The 25261-nt window shown below is 38.7% G+C and overlaps 2 protein-coding genes across 2 annotated transcripts; one reads left to right on the top strand and one right to left on the bottom strand.

Annotated features, from left to right (window-relative positions):
- Positions 1–172: 172 nt before the first annotated feature.
- Positions 173–3964, bottom strand: nphs2 (NPHS2 stomatin family member, podocin). Its single transcript, XM_020656006.3, has 7 exons — positions 3576–3964; positions 2518–2621; positions 1750–1822; positions 1504–1586; positions 967–1226; positions 657–735; positions 173–394 (listed from the first exon to the last, which is right to left on the bottom strand). The coding sequence occupies exons 1-7, from the start codon at positions 3883–3885 to the stop codon at positions 185–187; spliced, it is 1119 nt and encodes a 372-aa protein (XP_020511662.3). The 5' UTR covers positions 3886–3964; the 3' UTR covers positions 173–184.
- A 1444-nt stretch (positions 3965–5408) lies between these two features.
- tdrd5 (tudor domain containing 5) lies at positions 5409–16092 on the top strand. The gene is made up of 18 exons (XM_065955740.1): positions 5409–5769; positions 6231–6474; positions 6611–6813; positions 7267–7561; positions 7765–7946; positions 8228–8311; positions 8471–8527; positions 8715–8877; positions 9351–9517; positions 9676–9890; positions 10063–10272; positions 10352–10418; positions 10780–10980; positions 11722–11856; positions 12513–12575; positions 13311–13493; positions 13633–13750; positions 15379–16092. Exons 2-18 carry the CDS (start codon positions 6246–6248, stop codon positions 15492–15494), a joined length of 2688 nt encoding a protein of 895 aa, XP_065811812.1. The 5' UTR covers positions 5409–5769; positions 6231–6245; the 3' UTR covers positions 15495–16092.
- The last annotated feature ends 9169 nt before the right edge of the window (positions 16093–25261 follow it).

A 25261-nucleotide genomic window follows, 5' to 3' on the forward strand; every position in this document is an offset into this window, starting at 1 on the left:
TGTTTTTCTGCCTCCCAAAAAGTTTCTGCAAACATTACCCTTCAAACAGTAAAGACTGCCCGAACTCCGAAGCACTGAGGTAAACATTTATTAATTGAATTACTTAAATACAAGTATTGAGAATTACACATTCATTAGGTAACTACTACAATAAAATAATGAAATCTCAATTGATAAAGTCCTGTCACATCATTTGTGAGTCTGTCTCTGGATCTCGCTCTGTCATCACTCCCTCTCCTCCCTCAGCAGGGGGAGGAGGGGGTGGTAGGGATGAGAGGTCAGGGCTCATGTTGAGGAGATCTGGGGGGAATGGAAGGACCAGGGCCGGATGGAGGAGACGGAGGGAAGCCCTGAATCCCTCCCACACATCTCTGTCCCCTTCGGCTGCTTTTCCCTGGAGGTGAGAGTAAAGCTGCTTGAAACATTTTTTTCACTTTCCAAAACCTGAGTATTACCTTTTCTATCTATCTTTCTTAAGTTTGGCAGGAAAGAATAGGTAGAAAAATAAGGCCAAAAATTAGAGAACTTTAATTAAACTAGCTATTTTATTTGAAAATTATAAAAACATAGGCATTCAACATGGAGGGGAAAAGTGCTGCTTCAAAACCACTGCTTTAAAAAATAAAAATGAGGTTATTAAGTACTGGTATACTCACTCTGGTCTGTTGTTGTCTTTTGGCCTCGGCCTCAGCAGCCAGACTCTGCTGTAACTCCTCTGGAAAACTGAGCTCATCTCTGACAGAAAATGAAAAACAAGCCTGGTCAGCAGGACAATCACAGTATACTACAAATCTTAACAATCCTCTAATTTTATCTGTTAGGAGAAAAACTTCTTAGAACATCATATTTTTCATAAACACCGTTACAGCTCTGTATTGTACAAATCATGCATCATGCATGTCTTAAGCCTTTTAATTTCCAAACCAAGTAGGAGGTATGAAGGTATTATTTTATCTTCAGTCTTACATGTCTGCTCTTTCCACCCTGATGCCCCAGCGACACGTTACAGAGTCAACAGCCGACTCTATCTGCTGTCCGATCTTCCTCCTGTGCAGCAGGATATGGCTGAGTGTGTGTTGGGCAAAAGTGTCTCTGACCCCGGCCTGGACCAGAGTCTGCAGCACTGTGGTCAGACTGGACAGAGCTGAGCTGCACAAAGCCACGTTCTCTATCTGGTAATAACACACTGCACTTAGCTCTGGCCTTAGCAGGTCCTTTGTCACCACCTGAACACAGAAGATTATCAGTCAGCTGCAGTCAAATCTTTGTCACACTGTGGTTAAAGGTAAAAAAAAAAAAAGCACTGTGTGACAAAGATGAAAGAATCTCTAACTGTAATGTGAACTTTTGTTAATACTTTAAAGTAAAGTGGTGCTTACGTCTGATCTCTTTATGGACTTAAAAGCTTTAGTTTCATTTCAAAGAAAGAAAAGTGCATAAACAGCACTCAGCTATTTCAGCTTAAAACCGTTTTTACTCTGAGAGGACAACATTGCTCTGTACCGTATGAAGAGGAACCTTGAGCATTTTCAGTCGGATGTCTACCTTGTGACACACATCTAAAAATGGGAGGTAGAAAAGAAGGCCTGGAGAGAGGACAGGAGAGTTTGAAGGAGTTACGATTTAAAACTTCAATTGTTTTTTTTAAAGAAGAAATTACCTTTAGACAGCATGCAGATCTCAGACTAATATGTTACTTAAGACTGGCACATCTATGAACATAACATATCAAATGTAATAGGTGACAACCTGGTCCTCTGGGTCTTCCCCTCAGCAGATGACCCATTCTGAAGATGACAGCCCTCTCATGCTCCCTCACTACCTGTCGATCACATTGACAGATATAAGTAAGCAGCACGTATAAATGGAAGATCATAGAATAGAACAGAATTACTTTATTGATCACAAACTGGGAAATTGTAGTGTTACAGCAGCAGGTTGTCCAAACACACAATATTAGCAAAAAACACAATATTAGCAAATTTAAACACAATATAATATTAAATACAAAATAAATAAGCACCAAAAATATAAAAACTAAGAATGGGAATATATACAACCAAGATTTAACGAAGCATTACTAGTCTTAATTAAGAAAAGATTAAATACAACATACTTTGCTGGAGATAGATGATGTAAATGTGCAAAAACAGAGTTGTAAATGGACAGTATTGACGTGGGGAAAGTATTGACATGGAAATATATTGGCTGTACAAGTCCAATTGAAGATGGTACGAATGTATAACAAAATTCAAAATGTCAAAGTATTAGGGTATTAACAGTTTTCTTGTTTTGGCTGTGTAATCTAATTAATTTGATGAGGAATGAAATGGCAGATATCATGTGAAAATGCTGACTGGCTCTTTAATGGGGCCAATTTAATGCAAAAATAAAACTGCCAAGTTCTTTCTGTCATGTTGGAACAAGTAGATAATGTATTTTGACAGTTACAGAGATATCACTGGTGAAAGCCTGTTAGATTGCTGTGATGTGTTTCGTGTTTGGGGCTATTCTTACTTTGACACAGAACCAGATGGAAAGAGGAAAGAGGAAGAGAACCAGAGCCAAGACAAAGACCATGAGCATCCACTCAAACACTCCCAGGTTCTTGCGCTTCAGACCTGCAAAGAACAACATTACCCAATTTAAATGGAATGTGCTTTAATGACAAATAAAAAAAAAAAAAAACTTTTTATTTCCCAATTCATAAAAATATGAATTATGATTTGTCAGAAGCAAGAAAACAATTGTGTCATTTACATCCAGTTGAATTCAGCAAATCATATTTATTCGTCTCATATTCATTTATGAACATTACTCTTTGGACTTTCAACTATTCTTGCAGAGAGACCCGTCTATTCTGAAGACAGAGTTTCTTCTATGTATACTAAATGGGTCATTTTAGGTTGCAGGCTGCTCATCCAACAATGGAAATCTGCACACATACCATCCATTACTGTTTGGCATAACCTACTCTCTAGGCAGCATATGAACAGGTCTTCTTTTCACTACTGTGCAGTCTAGAATCAGTAATACCCCTTCCTTTTTTGTTTCTCGACTTTTAAATAAACACAGACTCTTTTTGTATTTTTGATCATTCATTTCATGTATGTACATCTGCATATGTATTTACGGTATTGATAAGCATGACTAATTATATGTGTGTGTGGTAGTACTTATTGTATACGTAAAATATGTATGTATGCATATTTTCTGTATACATGTGCTATTGATAAAAGGTTATATTTTCTTGCTGCTAATGCGATAATATGGCTTTCTTTAGTGAATGAAGTATCAACATTATTATTACTGTCTGTGTGTCTGTTCAAACTCAATAAGACATTACTTTTTAATCATGTCTGCTTTGTTTGTTTTATAGAAAGTATGCCTGAAGTACTTTTTCCTCAAAGACAATTTCAGGTCACAAGATGACACATTTCTTTATCCTATTTTTTCTACATGACAGTCTTGAACTAGGAAAACTGAAGAACAAAAAGTAACAGCAATAAAAACCAAAGTTCACCTTTCCCCTTGCTGCATATGTTTTGCAGGCTATTCTAAAGACTTGTACTCACCCTCTTCTTGCTCTGCTGCTTCAAGGAGTCCCAGGTTCTCCTCCTTGACATCCTCCTCTCTAACACTGTCTATGTCCACCACAGTGGTTTTCACCTTCACCTCAGTCTCCTGCTCCACCTTCATGTCATTTGTCTCTGGCTTCTCCAGCCTCTCTTTCTTTAAAGATAATGTCTCAGGGACCCTACCGTCCTTGGATGGCCTTTCTCTGTGACTTCTGCGAGGCACAGAGGCTCCTCTCTCCCTCTCCTTCCTTGGCATCAATTTGGGTCTTGGTGGGAGGCTGGGACGGACAATGGAAGAGTCCTGCATGTTGGCAGGAGGTTCTGCAGTTAAAGGAGTTTAACTTTAGAGTCTTTACTTAAATTTTGTTCCGTAAGTGGCTGGGGATTGTAGCTGTAGTCAGTGTTGCTGCTGTCTAATTAAACAGAAGAAAATGGTAAATGAGGTCAAATGTGTGGGAGTGGGACAGCAGTGGGAGTGTCACTTGACGCCCTCTCTGTTTCATTTAACGCCAGGTTAGTGAACTTTAGTTGGTATGTACAGTAATTTATAATCTCTAGTCAAAGCAACACTAAAATTAAAGATAAAATAAAATAATTACACAATGTGAAATGAAGAAACAAAAAAATACAACTTTGTTTCTCCATATCTGCTCTGGATCGACATAAAAAAATATAGTTCCTTCAATTTGTATCTACTATATATAGAATTAAATTGTATTTATATATATAATTAATTTTTTACATTATTATTATTATTATTATTATTTATCTTTGCAGGGTTGAGTGGAATTCGAGAAAGGGATTTTACGACTTCTGTTGGGTCACACGCACACAAGGACTGTTTTTTTTAATCTTATAGGGATATTAAAAGCTGGAATAAATTGTATTTGTGGTATACAGTAACTATCTTTTTTCTCTTTGTGGGGCCACAAACATGAACTAGTTTACCTTTCTTAACATTTACAGTCTATGCGTTCTACTCACAAATAGTGTGTCTATCTTTTCCTTCAAAACCCAAAATTATTGTGTATCTGGGTTTTTTGTTTTGTTTTTGACTCTTGCAAAACCAGTGCCATTAAGAAAGATTTATCTTTAACTCCATCATTTAAAATTTACAACAAGTCTTGTTAGTGGAACTCCCCTTAAGGGGAGTGTGCTGACTCAGGCCTTTCATTTCCAAAGAGCTGATGCAGTTTTACTCTGCTTTTACAAGCTCCCTATTGGCTCCCTAATTAAACAGATAATTTATTCTATGACCCAGGCCACAGGTTCTTGTTCTATAGAAGTTCTGAGTCTACATTTGTGCAAACCCAAGCAAATGGTCCATTAAGCGCTGTTTAAACTAGCAGGGGAAATGTTACAGCCCTTTGTACTACATACACTCGTTGTGTAAGAATGGAGTCCACCCAAATGGTTACTGTTTGCTTGATATATTTTAATCTAGTTACTGTATTAAACATGTAGGCCCACACTTAATTTGAAAGAGATACTTAGCCTAACATATGCAAAATTGCAAACCATTTCAATTGATCTAAACACGTTGATTGTCTAAACTGAATCAGAATCAGAATCAGCTTTATTGGCCAGGTATGCTTCAACACACAAGGAATTTTACTTTGGTAAACTGTGCTCTCTTTGTAAAAAGGTATAACATTTAATATCAACAATAAACAAAAAAATAAACAATAAACTGGTCAGTGAGACTTGCTTTAAGATACATATTTTTCCACATTCCTCTGTAAAGCCTGCATATTAAGTATTTGAAATATCTTGAATGACGTGCAACTTCCCTCTCTGGTGGGGAACACTACACAGGAAACTTGCCAGAGTTTAGTGATTGTTTTTTTTAAATTTTAGATAACCATTGTCGTTTGTCGAATAAACGATCTTTGTTAGAGAAAACGCTGCAGCTGAGTCAACGAGGTTTACGCGTCAATTTATTTTAACTTTACTAAGTATTCTAAAAACGCCTTTGTTTTTTTTTAAATTTTTTGTTGCTATATTAGACTAAATACGTGGATAAACATTTATTGTATCTTGATAACGAAGCGCAGAGGGCTTTGTCTCCTTTTTGCACCTTTTACACTGGAGTTGGTGACGTCGCCCAGCAACGTGCAAGGTGGCCTGCTAGCAGCAAATTAAGCGACTAGTCCACTTATCTTGAGAGGACCGAAGATATTGAAAGCTTGTGGTAAGGTGAGGTTTAATGATAATTCTGGTGCAGTTTCACAAGAAAGTAATGTTTCTTTTTAACTTGTTCAATTACTGTATGTTATTTACTGACGTAAACCTGCTCCTTGCACAGCATGTCGCTGTTTTAGAGGCAAAGGTTGGCGTCAAATTTAACTAATTTTACGTTTTAGCCAAATGTAATTTTATGTTTTCGACTTGCACCTGTTTGATTTATAACATAAAATGGAAAGGTCATGCATTAACAGAGTAGAAAAAAGTTATCAGGTAAAGATGGCGGAAATTTAAGTGTCTCAATTTGACCTCATGACCTCAAATTTTATTTTTAAATAAAGAGTGTTCAAGGGGTTTTGGCAGCAATAAAGTATCCAAGCATTTGTGAGTTGATTTGAACTTTGTTTACTTTTTTTTTATTTTTAATTCTTCTGTGGTTGAGTTTTTCCCAATTTATATATTCTGCAGATATCAGCAGGCAACATGAGCCAGGAAGAAGTTTTGGCAAAGTTGAAAAAGGATGTGCGCTCCTTGCTCATTTCATCCAAGAGGGGCTTGGACCCTGACCAGCTCAGGCGAGACTATGTGGCCATGTTGGGACATCCCATTCCCCTGAAAGTCCTGGGCTTCAGACACATCATGGATATGGTGAAGGAGATGCCTGATGTGGCTTCAGTTAACTTCAGGCCAGATGGCAGTTCATACCTAACGGGTAGAGCATCCCACCTCCATTCAAGCTACATTTGTGCTTAAATGCTGCAAAATTTCAGTAGTAAAGGAAGAGCCTTATGCTAAAATAAGTTTGGTTTACAAGTGATGATCTCTCTTTTACATTTACACCATTGCAGCTGTAAGTGATGAATCAACCCGAAACATTGAAGAGCTTGTAGCCAAGCAGCGCACAGCCAAAACCAGCAAGAAGGTTTGGAGGGGAGGTGCGAGCTACTTTTCTTCTCGCTACTGTCAACCTGTGGTCCTTCCTAGAAGAGGGCGTGCTCCTCCAGCTGTCCCTGCTCACCTGAGGGCACAACTCCGCTTACTGCTCTCCCAGGTATCACTCGAGAGTGTCATGACAAGTTATTATTTTAGCACTAATCCATTAACATGCGAGTACTTCAAAAGATTCTTGTTTTTCGGCTTTGTCTTGTGGGGTCTAAACTTGTAGCCTTGTTTACACCTATTATTACCGTGTGTCCTGAGAGATCTGACCATAAGTGGATAGCTGTAAATACAGGTGTAAATGCAAATTGCAAGTTGCATTGAGGAAGTAGTCATATCAGATTCCTCAGGCCACATTCGGAGGTCGTCTAGGACACATTTGTCCAAAATCTGTCATTCGGTCACTCGTGATGATTTCATGATGAGCCTGTCATAGACATGGACAACTGTGCAGTTTATATATTATTTACTAATAGATATGTTTGTATTTCTAACAGAACAATGTAGCTCTGTCACCATAGAGTATAGTCCTTTTTCAATTAATAATGCAGCCACTTCCAACCAGGGTCCGCTCAGATTGTCAGACCTTGAGGGCTGCTTCCTGCGCTGCTTTGGACACCCACTGCGTGTCCACTGCTACGGCTTCTACTCCACTGGAGAGATGCTGGAGGCTGCGACTGACATGGTTGCTATCCAGCAGAGCATGCTGGGCTTGATTCTGATTCTAAGAGAACAAATGCTCCCCAGTCCGCTGCTCAGACCACTCAGAACTGGAATGATTAAGCCAAAATCTCCTACACCTGAAAAGTGGAACTCGAATGAGCCAAACACCAGAACTCGGATGCCAACAGTAGCCCCAGGTTGGTTTTTATAGAAAGTTAAGGTAGGCTGTAAATATATAAATTTCTTGAAACATTGTTTAAGTTACACAATTCTTATTCTTTGTATTTTGCTTGCATATTTGTTTGTTCTTAGATTATATAACTGCATCTTTGATTTGATAGCTGATGTGCTCCTCATTTTTAAGGGCTTGGTTATCTTGATTTTCAAAATACCTCTCTAGTTCACTCCCAAGTCCCAGTGAAGCCGAGCCCCCTTAACCAGTCCTCCACTATGACTGCATTGGATCCTGTCATTAAAGATGTGACATCTGTCGGCAACAAGCCAGGGATGGTAGAGAAAGACCAGGAAACGGATCCAGAGCTCTGCAGGGAAGGTCAGCTCTTTCAGAAACGTGTCCTCAAGGTTTGTATTTATTTAAGATTGGGGAGCAAGGCAGCTTTTATCCAAAATCAAAATGTCCAGGTATAATTGAATAAACTGAAAAAACGGACAAAATCTTGTATACAAAAACTAAATCAAACTGGTGTTGAGAAATTGTGTGTATTTCATCTCTCTTGTGTTGAAACTACAACTGACTATACAGCATGTGAAAGCATACATTCAAAATACACTTGTGTAACACTAAAATGCATCATCAAGAAACTGCAGGAAATAAGGATTTTAAATGTCAAATTCTACCCCAGCTTGAGGAGGATCTTCGCCAACAAATCATAGAGAATGGAGTTGCTGGCACCATTAGCCAGGAGCTGAAAGACAAGCTGCGAAAGGTCAGACCCTCCTGCTACTTTATAGGCTGATGTCTGAATGACTTAAATAAAAATATGCTTTGCTTTCATAGTTGGGATTATTTTGGCTGATCGAGGACCGCAAAGTATGGTCTCAAGTGATGTAATGAATTCCTTTCATATGTCCTGGACTCTCTGCAGGTTGTAAGTCAGACCAGTGGTGGAGTGTCAGTGCATAACCTGCCAGAAGAGTACAAGGTACAAAACAAGAAGTCATGCAATGTTTTTGTCTGGAGCATGGCGTCACAGGTGTTTTAGAAAACTAGTCACAGGGTTATAGTGAGAGAAGAAGTTATACCTGTCCCTTATAGTGAGAGAAGAAGTTATACCTGTCCCTTATAGTGAGAGAAGAAGAAAGCAACCTGTGATGTCTTTTGTTCCTTAGATGTTTTTTGGCGAGGACTTGCCGTTGCAACAGAGCGGCTTCGTCAGTGTCACAGAACTGGTCAGCGCCATGAGTGACACCTTCCACCTAAAACCTGCAGGGAGTGACAGTGGACAACACTGGATAGTTATGGACATACAGGACAGTGATATTACACAATCAGGTGTGTATGTGCTCAGTGTGTTATAATAATCTCTGTCAGCTTGTGTCATGTTGCCTGGTTTCATACAGGAATGTTAAACAAATGTAACCTGGAACTATGTAGCTGCTGAAATGATCAGCTTTTTGCTTACATTTTATATGAATATAATTAATATGGTATATGTTTGGGTGAAGAAATAGTGGAAAATAGCGTACATTTATCAAATGAGGTGGTCACATGCAGTGCTATAAAGGAAAGGTTTTTATGGAAGTGTGTTATGTTACTATTCCATCCTCTTCCTTTCTCTGTGGTTATTTATCTGGTATCTGTTTCTTATTAGGACACCAGTCTGTATTTTTTGTTAACAGTGTTTGAATCAATCACAGTTTATCAATTACCATTACAATAAATGGTTGAGATTGTGTGATGAAGATATATTTGGGAACAATATCTTTAAACTGCTCAGTACATGTATTTATTTTCTTATTTATTAGAGTCTAAGGATACTGAGAGTTTTGAGAACAGTGTGAAGCTGCCATCAAGGAGCTTCTACTTCAGCTGTGGAGAGTCTCCTTGGGAAGGCAAACATGAAGAAGACAATGAAAATATCACAGCTGACGAGGAGCTGGAGATCAATAATAATTCAAAGACATACGAAAAGGTTTGGCTACATCTTTTTAGTGATGATATTTTACATTTCAAAATACAATCTTTGTGTGGCCCAAATAGACTCATTATTACATGTTTTAAGTGACTGTAAATATCAAGTTAGAGTTTTGTGAGCACTCACCACTCTCACTTTGTTTTTTCTGCTTGCAGGCATCTGAGGTGTACCCTGCCATGCAGGTGCATTGCAGCCCTTCAGTGCCCCTGGATGCCGTGCAGAGTCAGCGTCTCAAACCTCCGACTCCCCATGCTGCTCGACAGCTGATCCAAGTGCTCGTGGAACATGTCAAGTCGCCTTGGGAATTCTACATACGCTTCAGTGAGCCTGATGGCACCCGAGCTTTGGAGGACATGATAATTGAGATGAGGTGGTGGACTTGTTAGTGGTAGCGTAGTTAAAAGATAATGTACTGAAACCTTCGAGTGGTATCAAACATTACATATCAAATTTCCTCATTCATTGCCTTGGCATATTTTTTTTCAGTTCTTTTTGCTTCTCTTTGAAGGTGACATTGTCTCTGTTTTTCTTGTCTCATCTAGACGATGTTACACATGTCCCGAGGTATCAGAGCGGTACCGGCTCCCGGAGCGGTTTGTCCGACGAGGTCAGGTCTGCTGTGTGTCGCCTACAGGGATATGGTTCTATCGAGTGGTGATCCATCAGATCATCAGCCCCACTCAGGTGGAGGTGTACTTTGTGGATTACGGCATGATGAATGTGGAACAGACTGCCAACCTCAAGTTCCTCAAGTAGGAGCAACACTACTGCTACTAAGTTAATCATAGCTTATTTTGGATCCTCTCTGAAGTTCATATCTCTTTTTCTCAGATCATGTTATTCAATCCTTCAAGCACAAGCTGTCCCTTCGTCACTCGCTGGAATTAAACCAACAACTGTGAGTCTGATTTCTACCTGAAAAGACAACTGATATATAGAAACAACTCACTGACAAAGACTTTCACTAATTTCTTTTGATCCCAAAGTGGTCCGATGTATTTAGCACAAATCCTGCATTTGTGAGCTGACAGTTATATTTCATGCGCTTTATACATCCTGCATTTTCATTAAAATCAACGTTAGTGTTTTATTGGTTCCCGTAATGATTAGAGTAATACTGTTTTGTATTTTAGTCTGTCTACTTGCAGCCTCTCAAGTTTGGAACTTGCGTATGCAATCTGCTAAATTGCAGATGTAACAAATTGTAGTGTGACCACAGTTCTGTGAGAATGAGAGCATTTTTGGTTTGTGTCCTGCAGGGCAGCTGGACTGCAGAGGCTGTTGCGTCATTCAAGAATCTCTGCTCTGATCGCACCCTGGTGGGTGCTTTATATGGTTACACAGGAGATGTGCTGCAGCTCTACTTGTGTGACACACACACTGAAAACGACGTCTACATCCACACTGTCCTGATAAGCCAGGGCCATGGGACAGCCTGCAGCCCTGCAGCCAGTGCTGCTGTAAGTCACACACTAACTGAATTCTTCCATAGTCATGAAAAATACTAGTTTTGATTGACTGGCAGATGTCTTTTCACAATACGTAAAAGAAAAGAACAGGCACAACTATGTAGTTAACAATGAACCCACTGTATTAAATAAATAAATGCTGTATGCTGACCATAACAGAGAGTACTGGTAGATATGATAATAGTTGGCGTCATTAAAATTCTGGTTGATGCAAGTAATGAGTCGAATCATCTGTAGGTTAATCTGACTAAAGATGGAACCTTATTAAAGACAGAATATGCGATTTTGTGATCCAGCAGATGTCGCCCTTTAGCACCAGCATGAAACCAAAACAACTCGCACTGCATTGTTGTGTTAGCATGCTAATGCCAGCGATCTTTATTATGCTCGTATCTTCACACTGCATGTAAATGTACACAACATGACCGTGTTCTAGAAACGCAGTTAAGCGGTGAGTACAGTATGTTATTTTTCTTTTCTCTGGTCCCTCAATTAAACAACTTTTATATGCTGGGCGATGAGCCGGCCGTCTTCACTTGTAAACAAAGTGAAGATAGGACTCGGAAAGCATCACAGACTGCTGGACTCGGGTGTCACACTCATTGTAGAGAGTTATTTTCAGAGGATATAATTGATTTCTGTTATATTTATGTGTGAAAAATCGCATATTCTGACTGAAATACAGCGGTTATTTTGTTTATTTGTATTTTATCCTTCCTTTTCTCTTGTTAGCTTTGCACCCAGCTCAACCCAGTTAGTCTGTATTTGGGGGAGGGAATGGTTGACCTTCCAGAGGTAGAAGAAGAGACTAATCTGTCCCCCAAGCCTGCAAGCAAGCTTGAAAAATCCATGTTATTGTCTCCAAAGGTAATTATCACACACACACACACACACACACACACACACAAACACAAAAAGAGATAGCTGAAATAGCTGCTGCTATTCTGTGTTAGAATCTTTGGGATTGCAGTGCAGCCAAATTACACTTGACTCTCCTCTATATATGTTGGATGTTTGTGGAGGATTTTAGCTCATACTTGTCTCTTATCTTTGAGTGCACACTCTTTGTCTCTTTTCTTTCTCCCTGTTTCTTCTCCTTTTTCTCACCCAATCTTTTATTTCTTGATGGAAAGATTGATTTCTCTACTGCCCATAGCTCTTGTCTTAACAGCCATACAGTACTGTCAGAACTGCAGGCTCATTGCTACACTACGCAATGACACACACACACACACACACACACACACACACACACACACACACACACACACACACACACACACACACACACACACACACACACACACACACACACACACACACTCAGTCAGTCAATGGGGGGTTGTAGTCCAATACGATTCTATACTGTATGCAGTAACACTGTTCTGAAGGTCACAGCTTTGTGTTGGGCAATAACTCAGCCTTTTGCATTACACGATTGTGTCTCTCATATGGTAATGAGTAGTGTTGTTTAACTGAACAAGCATGGAAGGGAATTTTAACAGTGCAACGGTTACATACAGGTTGAAGAAGAGCTTCCCGCCCTTGAGGATATTGGAGACCTACAGACCAGCACTCACATCCAGGTATGAGCACCTGACACACATCTAGTTCTAAACCACTACAGCCTTGCATGTGTTCAAGTATGCAATGTACTTTTGTAAGAGGTTGTTAGAAGAATTGATTTCTTGTAAATTCTTTAGTAACACTATTTAACAACAATGTGATGTAAACAATGGTAGCAGAAGCAAAATGTTAGTATCAGTGTTTCTCCTTAACACATTATCAGGTTGTATTTCTATCAGTTACATATTACATTTGAAACTGGCAAAACCCATATAAATCCATTTTAGGTTAAAAAAATCTGAGTTTCTCAAATCATTAACCCATATTGTAAACTGGAAACGCAAGCCTAGCTCTCGCTTATGTAGTTGAGCTTGTTTCTGGGCGTCAAGTTTGTTTCAGATAAACATTCTTTGTTATTTCTGATGAGTGTCATATAGCAATCATATTCATAAACAGCAGGATGACTAGTTAATTGCTGTTATAAAGATGAAAATACATAACCATTTTTGTAGCTCTTGTATTGAAGCGTTATTGTTTGCTTCTTAAGTAAAGGTATGAATTCAAAATGGACTGATAAGAGATTTATTGTTTTTCTTAACTTACATATCAAATACAATTCAAGTCTTCACCAAATTGAGATAAGGAATGTGGGTATGATGGATTTGAGCAGATATTGCAGCCAGCAAACAAACAAATTTTATCAAAAGTGTTAAAGAAACACCCCTGAAGTCATATTATTGTCGTCTCTTTTTCAGGTTACAGAAGCCAGCCCATTCAGTGCTTTGCTTGAAGAGTCCCTCAGCAGTGGAGATTTGGGCTGGCCCATGACCAACAACTCGCCTTCAACCAGGACCTCCACCCCAACCTCCAGTCCTCTCGCCCCTCCTGATCTGATCCAGATGAAAACTTGTCCAGCTCACTGTAAAGCCGATCTTAAAGTGAGTAGTGAATTGAAATGAGACTGTGTGACTCTGTGACTTCAGTTTTTTTTGGAGAGCCTTTTAAAAACTAAACAAGAAATCATATTGTGTTATTTGTTATTTCTTGTCCATTAAGGAATCTTTACCCTCTTCTCAGACACAGACCTTGACTCCTCAAACAACTCTATCCAGCATTAATCTCCCTTGTCCCTTGTTTGAGAGGCCACCTCCGATCCTAAGGACATTGAGCCTGCATACCCCCGACCTGAACAAGGGTAAATAAATTAATACACACACACACACACACACACACACACACACACACACACACACACACACACACACACACACACACACACACACACACACACACACACACACACACACACACACACACACACACACACACACTGCTTACTTCTTTTGAGATACAAAGTGCACTTAAGTCATGAGTTAAAACATTTTTTTATGAGGATTCAAAGTGAATATTGTTTTCCTGTATCAAATAGGCAATAGCTCAACTTCAGAAATTCTACATGGTAAATTTGTCAAAATGCCTTCATTTTACAGTAAAATTCTATAAAATGTTAATCTTAAAGTTGAAAGATAACCGCAACTAAAGCCCTAATGTACACACAATGGCTTGACTTCTCCATGCACACACTGTTGTTTCTAATGGGATTATACAGTGACCTTCATTAACCTACACATGTACACAGAGAAAGAGAAGCCTTCAATGAAATTAGTCTGCGTGCATGGATGCAGAGAGGGCGTATTGATTTCCATCCTGCTGCTTACTCTGGTAGATGTTTCTGTACTGAGAAGCTGACAAAAATTTAATTAGACCTGTTACCAGTGCCATTTGCCCAAACAGGCTTTCTCCCCCACTACATTGCATTTGTGCTGATACACATGCATTTCACTACGCTTCTTCAAAGTTTAAAGTGAAGAAGAAAAACTAAATGGGTCAAGGCTGCTTTATTTGGAAATCGTTTCTTATGAGCTGTACAAAACTGTTTCAAAGTGCATTACACAGCTTCACAGATTAAAACACAAGATAGAAACAGAATTAGTGCATGGCAGATAAGAAGACAGTGTCAGACCTACAAACTTATGTGACTACATTCAAACAAAAACAGACAATAACTTTTATACCTGCTTCTTGTCTCTGTTATTTGTCTGTAAGTATTCTCATAATAATCATCCACTCTTCTCAGAAACCTGACATTATAGACATTTGCCTCAATGATTATAAAATCTACAGAATTATTTGCAAATGCAAGTTTGGGACTTGTCCTGGTCTCTCTTGATGCACCTACACCTGAGTTTGTCAGCTCTGCCTACGTTTCATACCACAGGGTCTCATTATTCCTGGTCATGCACTGATTGTAAAAGGCCAATATTGATCTTTATATATCAATTCAGATGATTGCCAATGTAATTTTCATTTTTTACTTCTTGGTAATCCTACATGGTCTACATGTTGCTGATCTCTCCCAGAGACGATGTAAGATTCTACACTGCTAACATTTTAATTTAACGTTTGCCCATAAAAACCAAATCCAAGTTGGGCCAACAGATGACTTCTGCCCATTAAATAACCTCTTCTCTGAATCAGCAGTTTGGCATCAGCATTAAATTGATGTGACACAACAGATACACAATCAGCTACTGTGCATGCTACATTATTTGCCAATTGGCCGATCCAACTAATACATCCCTAATTGTTTGTGTGGCCTCCACTGTCTTTTTTAATGAGAAAATTGTGTACATTGAGCTGTTTAGGTCACATTTGAAAGCTCTATTGCATGAAGCTTCCATTCACACAAAAACAGATGAGCTCTAATAAGTATAATAGTTCTGTCTTATACTAATACAAGTCATGTGTTATTCTGTTGTCCAGGTGTGCCCATTCCTTCCTTCCCCCTGAGGAACTCTGGCATTCTGTTTCCTCTGTTTGGGTCGAGGCAGGTCATGCCTCCTTTACCCACTCAAGAAAATATCAAGACATCCCCCTGAATGATTCAATACGAAAGAAGGAATATTTAATCCATAATAACTACATAACTGATAAAACATCTTTGACACTCTCTGAGAATCAGCTAGCACCTAAGTTATGTACTAACTAAAAGTGCTAATTTTACAAGAATTTGATTTTCATGTCATTTTAATGTATTCTAGATAAGTTAAATTCAATGTAGGCTTTGTTTCATGTTGTTTTAATTGTTGCACTTTTTCTTTCAGTAAATCTTATCAGGCTGTCCTTCTGTAAATGCTTTTGTTGTGTTTGTTCTTTGCCTGAAGTTTATTTTCCCAGAAAAAGACTATTCTGTATGTGATTATTGAAATGGTTGAATTTTCTTCTACATTTTTACATTGTGTCCTGGACAGGGTTAAATCATTTCAGATTATGTTAAAATAGAAATGACTGAAATGTATGTAACAACAATTCTTATTTGATTTTGGAGAATACATTTTATTTGATATAATTTTTAGGAGGATTTAATTTGTCATTAGTTTCTAATCTTTTGGATTATAAATAAGATAATAAATTGTTTTCCTCCATGTTTTAAGGAGATTAAATAAAATTTAGAGACTGTGGAGTCCTTGAAAGTGAGTCTGAATCCTGTGGAGTTCCCTGATCTATTACTGACTGAGCTGATTAGCCTTTGAAGGGCCTCCTTATAAGAAAAGCTCTTCCTCTTACTCACACAGCAGAACAATAAAGCATTATCCTACATGCTTTACACCCTGCTTTCACTGAATTAGCAGCTAACAGCAGCAGGGACTCAGTGTGATGGATGAAGTACAGAGGTCAGATAACTTTCTACTAAGACAGTAGAAATCCAAAGTGATTTTAATTATCAATGCAACCTGCTGCTGACTGAATTGTATAGGGCTGAAAACCTGGACAAAGAATGGAAAGAAGTAAGACAACAGCTTCCTGAGGAAGTTCACAGGGACCTGAAGCTTGTTGAGATGGTTAAAGCTGAAAAAAATGCCCTTGAAGAGGAGGCCTGACAGAGAGACGAGGTTAACACAGAGCAGCTAGAGGACCTCAAAAAGCAGCTTCAGATAAAAACATGCTGCAGCTTTGAGCTGGCCTTGACACGGGGAGGCTTGTCAGGTTATGCAGGATGAGGTCGAAGAACTCCCAAAAGAGATGGCGCCCCATACATATGAGCCAATGGTAGAGCCGCCCCACCCGCTAGAAAATATCGACGTCACAGATGAGGCTGACCCTCCAGTCAAAGAATCAACTGAGATGGTCAATGAAACATCTGAGACAGATCAGGGAATACAAAAGACGGTCCAAGAAACAGCAGAGACAGTCCAGGATACTGCTGAGATGGTCCAGGATACTCAGGAGATGGCCCAGGACACGGCTGAACTGATCCATGAAACAGCGGAGACAGAGAGAACACCTGAGACGCACAAAGAAGCATCTGTTGTCGAGCATGTCTGTTGGTGGAGGAAATTCAAAAAGTCATGCACTCTCAAACGTCTTCGCAAATATAAGCACCTGCAAATGGTGCAGAAGCGGGAGTGACCAGCATCTTCCATGCCCGACACCACACACTGGGTTTTTCTCCGGGATGCTCCTGTTTCTCCCACACGTTAATAAATTATAACAATTGGATTTCAAAATAAAAAGTTAAACACTTGTATATAAAGTATGCCTGAGGTTCTATTTAATCAATTCTTGAATTAATTACATATTTTCTGTGGAGTTGGATTTCTGTATGGTTTTGTTAAGTGTTCTTCATGCTTTGTTCAAAGTGAGAGTATTATATTATGATAAGTATGTATCAACAGTTAATGTAAGATGGGAAAAAGTGTAGGTCGACAGCTCTGTATGAAGAAAGCTGATTGTCCTCAGTATGATCTATGATGTTTTATGAATGACTAAAAAATACCTATCGTTTGAGTACAATGGTTTACTTTTATACCTGGCTTGCAGAACTGTCTTGTTAAGATTTTGAGAGGATTTGACTTAAATAGAACTCAACTAAGTAGCAATGGACAGTTCAGAATTATGTTGGAAAAAATACAAAGGATTTGTAACAATCATTGGCTTTGAATTTGAAAAACAACTCTGATTTGCACACTGCAAAGTTTAATTGTATCTTCTTTTTTTTTCTTTTTAAATAAGCCTGCAGCAGTGTGTAAACAAAGTCCCTCCACAGTAAATTCAAACTGACACTCAACTTTGTCTTTTATCAGCTTGTGATGAGCGTTATATTACACAGCATTAAGTACCATCCTATCTTTTCTTAATCTCCTACTTGCCTCTCAGAAAACCAGGCTGTAATCCAGCCCTCTTGTGTTGGTATATTTGAAACAAAGCAGAAGCGGTCTTTAGTTAATAACTATTTGAGGTCTAATCGCACCAACAGCCAGATGGATTATCAATCGAATGATTTACAGTAGAACAAAATGAACCAGGTCTGTATACTTCTGTTGGGACAGGGTGACTGTGCAATTTTTTTTTTAATCTGCCTCCAGAGGGCAGTATTGGACAATACCAATGTAGAATTTCAAATTAATAACTTGCACTATAATGTATACATGAGCGCTTAACTACTCAACTGTCATTACATTTAAGGCAAAATTATTTAAGTTTTTTTCAGCTGCATTCATATAGTTACTTTAGTTATTAATACCAGAAAGATTTTGGATTACAACACATTTTTTAGATTTTGTAATATTAGGATTATACAAGATAACCTTCACCTCTCAGGTGAAGAAAACAATGTGTGTGGTAGTTATATCTTTTGTTGTTGGATTTTTTAAAGCTCGGGATCCTCTTTGACTACAATGTAATACAGGGATTAGCTCTGTAATGTTCTTTTTTCCCCTTCCAACTGTCCTTCATTTTTCGCTCATTTTGTTGTTTTCCCTGCAGCCTTCCTCAATTTGCGTCAAGCTTTTCATTTGTAGTACTTTTGTATTTTTGTAGGTTACACGCATATATCTGTCTGCCTCAACCTTGTAAGTGATTCTGGATGTTAATGTGTGCGAATGTAATTGTGTACCCGTTCTCATAGTGTGTGTAGTGTTCAGCTTGGAGCTGTGCGTGTGTGAATTTATATGCTGTGGTTAAATGAGGATGTATTAAGTCATACTCCCCCAGTGAGCGATAAAAGAGAAGCGCCTTTAATTTTATCCCTGTGTCAAACATCTTATCTGCTGTGTTAATTTGAGGACAATTTGAAAAGGAGGAAGAGAAGCTTCATATTCCTGCTAATCCCTGAGGCCTCTCATTCTGCTGCTTCCACCCAAACACACACTTATCAGCACAACCAGCTCTCCTACTCAAGCTTTCAACTCTACATACCAGATTTATGTCCCGCCTTTTTCCTTCCACTAACACATTCAACTCAACAGTATTTAATGCATGTAAAACAATTTGTCTTGTTTCAAGGCAAAATCCAAACAATAGAGTACTAGGATTACTATAGAGTAGGGCCGAACTATAATCAACCACATCCTTCTCCCTTTTAAAGACACTTCTGAAACGACTCATTTATTTTTAATGCTGAGTTAGTCAAAACATTCTTTTTTTTTTTAACTCCTTTGCATGCTTTGCTCTACTTGAGGGAGTCTTCCTGGCATATCTGTTGTCCACATTCATGTCTGTACAATTTCCTTAGACCACCTGCAGATGTGTCCATTATTGTTTGCCAGCAGCATCCAGCTGCAGCTCAGCTCCAGGCTCAGTTAATATGCCATGGCACACGCTGACACTTCCATTAAACCATATTTATAGCAGCCACAAGTAATCGATATGCAGATACACTGGGCTGTCTGCCTTCGCACAATTGTCTTTGGTTCAGCAGTGCAATGCATCAAACTGCCATCAGTGACAACAGAGACAATATACACCATCACTGGGTATTGTTTTTCCCCATAGACCTCTCTCTGTTCCCTCCTTTCTCCTCCATTTCTTCTTGACTCCGTCCTCCTCTTTTGTTTTCCCTCTCTATTGAGCATTTCATTCTCTGCTGAAGGTCTTTCATTCTATAAAAAGAAATGAAATGTATACATTAATCAGGAAAGGCAGAGAGATATACTATATGTGTAAATGTTTCTGTTGAAAGTGTTGCCCTCCAATAAGTGCTGTGAATCTGTTCTGCTCACTCCACTGTCAGTCCCTTTGCTGCATTACACAGAGCCTTTACAACAAAAGACACTTAGCTGTACAACATATCTCGCATGCAGAGGCTTTAAGCTGTTCGTATAGGCAACGTCTCAAAGCAGCTGCAAAGCTGTTACTGTCAGCACTGGGACTCATGGAAATCCTTCAGTTTAAACATTCATCACATATAGGAGTACACCCAGCAGCTTTTGCATCAAGAGACAGCAACAACAGCACAGTAGTGATCAAGTGCAGAGCAAAAGGGGTCAAGGAAGATAACGGCAGCTGTGGATCAGCGGTAGAGTTAGTCACCTCTTACCTGGAAGATCGGGGTTCCATCCCCAGCGTCTGCAGACACATGTCGATGTGTCCTTGGGCAAGACACCTAACCCCTAGTTGCTCGTGCTGCCTCGGTGTGTATGAATGGATTAGTTAATACTGATACTTTACATAGCATGTGGGAATGGTTGAGACCTGCAGTGTAAAAGTGCTTTGTAGAGTCAGAAGACTAGAAAAGCACTATACAAGCTCAAGTCTATTTACCATATTGTTAGAATCTACAGAAACTGATTATATTCAATACATGCACCCATTACCATGACATCTTTGGACTGTAACAGATAGAATATGATTGCAAATTCAAGCAACCAAAACATTTTTCATGTATCCTAGCCATGAAAAGGATCGTTGGTCAATTTCTTAACTTCAGTTACGATTTTCCTATTCAGGCGAGGAATGTAAAAAACCATTTCAGTTGTTTCCAATTCTCTCAATGTCTCTTTTTTTTCCTTCCGCTATCAGCGCTGTCACTAGATATTAGGCAGGAACATAGTGGGTCGCCTGGAAGAGGTACAGGCTGTTTTTTGCTCAGAATCTACTCACCACCTTGTTTTAATTGAAACGTATATCTGTTTACCACAGCAGAAATAGCATCCTATCATGTAAGTGCAGAACCCAAGAGAACCCTGGATTATCAGTGCTCTGCCACCATGTTTTCAACCCTTCATTCTTGCACATCCTAAAAAAAACGATATGCTACAATGTACTCCGGTCATTTCTTCTCATTTTAAAAAGTTGCATATCTGCTCTTGTGTTTGCTTGGATATAAATTGATGTGAGTAATCAATCTTAAACCAATGTCGTCCTTCTTCACTTAAGTAATGAAACTTTGTATTAAGAGAAAGCGGGTCTGAATGGAGGGCACACAGATCAAGGGTCACCTGATGAATGGCTTCGCTAACAGCCAACAGAGTGATGCTGAGTCATGATCAATCGTCACCTCCTCTGCTCTTCTATTTCATCCTGTTCTTTTTCCTTCGCTCTCCTCCTGATGTCTCCTCATCTTCTATTTTAATCTTCTTGTTCTGTTTTTTTCCGGCCCAAATCTTGTCTCTCCTCTTTCCCTTTTTATCCCCTTTCTCTTGCCCCAGATTTTCTTAGTCTCTTTTCTCCTCCACTTCGACTTCCATCTCATCCTCTGCCATATTTGCAGAGACAAAAGGAAAAAAATTTCACCAGAAATTATTTTTGTTTATAAAGCTCAAACGCGTTAAAGACTAGCTGAAAACAACAGTCTCGTAATAACATGAAGACTGATAAAAACATATCTCCTAACCAGTCTTTAGAACTTTGTTTCTTGAAAAATGTTGAGGCAGAAGCAAATAAGTGTTCATTTGAACTTGCTTTGTTTTGCGTTGCCTCCATCTAAGAGATGACTTAAATATCCAACCTAATATTGAATATATACTTTTATATATGTATATATAATATATAATATAATATGTACTTTTAAAATGTGATCAAACTTTAGGCTGATGAGTGTAGCTAAAGACACACATCCATAGGGTGAATAACTTGGCTACATGTTGAATAAGATATGATCATATGAGAGAATAACAGAAAAATAGAGGAAGCTCGAGGCCTACCTACACCGTTCAGGTATAGACAAAGGAGTAAGCAGAAATGCTCAGGAGGGTTTCAATTGTAAGGAGAAATGAAAATGCCGTGCCATTTAAGACCAAAGTTGTATTGTTTTTTTTCCACCATTATCAGAATAACACAAACAATGATAGAAAACAATGCCAATGTGGGGTCAGCCTTAATCACCCAACCAAGATGAGTCAAGCTGGCTAGGTTAGGAAATCTGCATGATGTTTAAAATGTTCCATTCAAAATCTGTCCAGAGTGACTGTAAAGCAGAAAACATGTATCCTTAATTTGAAGAGAATCAAAGTACTGTAATAGAATCGATAAATAGTTCCCATTTAGCATAATCTAACTGTAGTCTGTTTTCTTTATGTTGAGACTTCCACTACACAGATGGAGAGCCACCACTTTAAATTCTGTAACCAGACCCAGCATGATGGCTGTGTGGATCCATCTTGTCTTAGGTTCAGGGTTCCCTTAAAGGTACAGAGCCCCCCTAACTATATGGGCTTGGTGTAAATGGGATGTCCTGACCGAAGTCCAATTTAATATTCTCATTGATTGCCGTCCACCAACCCTGAACGTGGGGGCAGAACCATAAAATAGTTCAGGGGGCCTGGGGTCTCAGCACATCTCACATCACCCAGCCTGCTGGGTCCTATCTTAACCCCACCTTGTGTAGTTAGGGGATAGAAATTAAAAATAAAATGTGACATATCATGATGGCTAACTTTAGGAAAACAACAAACAAAAATCAGGGCAGATACTGATTCCAATATTAGAAATAACATTTAAGCCGACAATTTAAAGTAATTCATGCCTTTATTTCAATGTCTTTGAGGAAAAACAAATTCAGTCGAACAAAATGATGGAAATGTGTACTGCAGTTGATGAATCCCAAATTAGTACCTGATAGGTTGATATCTGTCAACAGGGAAAGTATACTAGCTGATTTAACGTTGCATCACATAATTATTGCACTTTTTTGGCCATTTATGCAAAGACAATAATTTTGATTTGATTGCAGGTAATCCAAATTACATTTAACTCATCTTAAAAAATCACTTGCTGTCAAACTTGAAATTTGGAAATCTACATGAAAGCGATGGAAAGAACTTGGTTATCACTGAGCAAAGCATGATGGGGTATGACCTGCACATGCTCTATGGAAGAGATTTAAGATGTATTGACTGGGTTGTTTTTATATTGCTCTGTTAATGGGATACTTTTTCAACGATCTTTCAGGGTTAATTAGGATGGATGCATTTGAAATGGAAATGGATCTTTATTCAAATTAAAGTGAAACTGGACATGGTCAGACAGACAACAGTCAGTACGTTAAAATAGCAGGGATGGGCATGTCCAGATAAGCATCTCATCAGAGCTGCCTCCCAGCACAGGAAATGGCATTAGCTTTGTTGTCACACACACAGTGACCTCTTTCTCCCCAGGTTGCCATAGAGATGCAGCTCCCTCTTTACACACTCCCAAACAGCTGGCTAATATGTGTGCGTACATGGGTGTGTGTGCTTCCACCTAGTACAATGGTTGTATGTTTATTGTATGTGTCGTATGCATACAGAACCAGATGTATGTGTTATTAGATTTTAGGGAGGCTCCACCTTCAAAGCCTGTTCACGTTGGATGCTGTTTAGAAGCCACCTGTCAATCAAATCTTGCCTGCTGAACAGAACTTTCTGTTAAATGTAGTTTTGCTGGATTTTTTTCTTTGTTTCATTGTAACAGTACCCTGACTCAAAGATGCATTTTGTTTGGTTGGAGTAGATTTTTTTTTCTTATGTTAAATGTAATTTTTTTTTCTCATATATTGTCCTGCCAAAATTCACCAGAAATGGCAGGAGACATATTGTAGCTCAATAGGACTTCTTCTTGTCTTTGTCTTCGTAGTTATCCTCATTTTGTTCAGTCTCTATTGATCCTAAGACCTCAGGCATACACTCCACACCTGTGATTGATATTTTGTCTGGGAGATGGGTCGAACTGTGCTACAAGCCAGTGTTAGGCTCGTCTGCTTGGGTTCTTAAATTGAAATAAATGGTTAAAGCAGTCTCATCACGTACTGCTTGCCTGCTTCCCAACACGTGTTTGCTACAGTATGAAATACAGACCCGACCCACTACTTCAACTCTGCCACCAAAACAAAGCTGTTGTTTTTTATAGCAGCTTTCACAGACATCAGTCACAAAGTGCCTCACTGTGACATAAGAGAAGGAAGATAACGCCAATAAAGAAACATGATCAAATATATTTTTTAAAGACATCAGAAAAAAATACAACAACATCTAATACATAAAAAATACAGCGCAGACAAACACAACAGATTAAAAAAAAATAGAAAACCAGCTTAAAGAATCAAAAATAAAACACCACATTATATATTGAAAAACACAATACAAGAAAAATATGATGTAAAAAAACATATTAAATACACAAAAATACAACCTGAGATAATTACAAAATATTAAACTCCAGATAAAACACAACACCAGAGAAAATATAAAAAGAGAAAACAACTAGTACAAATTACAAAAACAAAATGCTTGTAATGTTTTGTAACCACGTCTGGGCACTGTGACCACTGATCTTTATCTGTAACTGCCTGTCAGTGTCATTCTGTAGGAGTTTAATCCTGGATGCAAAGAGGGAAGGTCACAGCTGACTGACCCAGCAATCTGATGCTCAGATCAAGTGACACACCTGAATAGTTCCCTGCACCTCCCATCAGTTATAACACACACACCAAAATAGCAGCAACACCTCTCTTTCTGCTCGTTCTGCACTGTGAACTCATTCACATGTGAGCTGCTTTAGCGGTTTAAATTAGGAACTGAAACCAATTGGCTTTTTCAAGGTTTTACAATATAACAGGCAGAAACTTACTTCAAAGTTCTAACTATTTTGTGTTGTGGTGAATAAAACCCTAATAAGATCCTTTTTAATTTGTTGCATGACCACAAATGAGAAAATCAAGGATGTACCGCAGTCATGCAAGGTAAGGAACATAATTTGAATTTGCGGTTGAAGCTGAAAGTCAGGGTTGGTCATTTTCAAAAAAGTAGCATGATTTTGAAAGCGGCATTCCCTCAGAGTGGAGAGCGCAGAATGACATGCGGGAAAGGAGTCACAGCCTACAGCCTCTGTACATCGGGTGGGCAAACTGACCAATGGCGCCACACTATCAATCTTTTTACATTATTATCTGCTCAAATTACTCAGATTTGTTGTGTTCACTTTATTCTGCCGATGTACCCTGCTGCTTTAACATTTCTAGAAGGTAGCAGTGACACTTTTTGATGATAACAAGACATATTATTTCTCGGTTGACCTTATCGTTGTCTGTACTTTGGGGAGCTCAGGATAAAATAAATTTCTGCAGCAGTGACAGCAGTTTTCTAGCTCAGTGAGCACAGAAGAAGCTCTGAACTTGGCATCCAGAACTCTGCAGCTTTATCTCTGGTGTGTAGCTGTGAACTATCAGAAACAGGAGCTGCAGTTTCAGGGAAGGTTTTCTCTCATTTCTTCTTTATATTGTCATACAGTTTTCTTTTAGTGATTAGCAATTTATTGTGAGTGTTCACAGAGGCCAATCAAACGGATGTTAAGCATGCTCAAAATCAGCCCCAGTACAAGAGTGAACACTTTTTGACCTGAACATGTGGTTTTCTTTTTCTTTTTTCTCTTATGAATGGAACATTTTTAA

The sequence above is a fragment of the Labrus bergylta genome, chromosome 6 (assembly GCF_963930695.1).
Source record: "Labrus bergylta chromosome 6, fLabBer1.1, whole genome shotgun sequence".
NCBI classification, from domain to species: domain Eukaryota; kingdom Metazoa; phylum Chordata; class Actinopteri; order Labriformes; family Labridae; genus Labrus; species Labrus bergylta.

Bases quoted from the DNA above. Each gene is read 5' to 3' on its own strand.
- nphs2 (XM_020656006.3), bottom strand. From the start codon at position 3,885: ATGCAGGACTCTTCCATTGTCCGTCCCAGCCTCCCACCAAGACCCAAA. The intron at 1,823-2,517 runs GTAAGAATAGCC...TGTGATCGACAG, and splicing joins CCATCTGGTTCTGTGTCAAA to GTAGTGAGGGAGCATGAGAG. The intron at 1,587-1,749 runs GTTGTCACCTAT...TCCTCTCTCCAG, and splicing joins GGGAAGACCCAGAGGACCAG to GCCTTCTTTTCTACCTCCCA.
- tdrd5 (XM_065955740.1), top strand. From the start codon at position 6,246: ATGAGCCAGGAAGAAGTTTTGGCAAAGTTGAAAAAGGATGTGCGCTCC. The intron at 7,562-7,764 runs GTTGGTTTTTAT...ATACCTCTCTAG, and splicing joins GATGCCAACAGTAGCCCCAG to TTCACTCCCAAGTCCCAGTG. The intron at 10,419-10,779 runs GTGAGTCTGATT...TGTGTCCTGCAG, and splicing joins CTGGAATTAAACCAACAACT to GGCAGCTGGACTGCAGAGGC.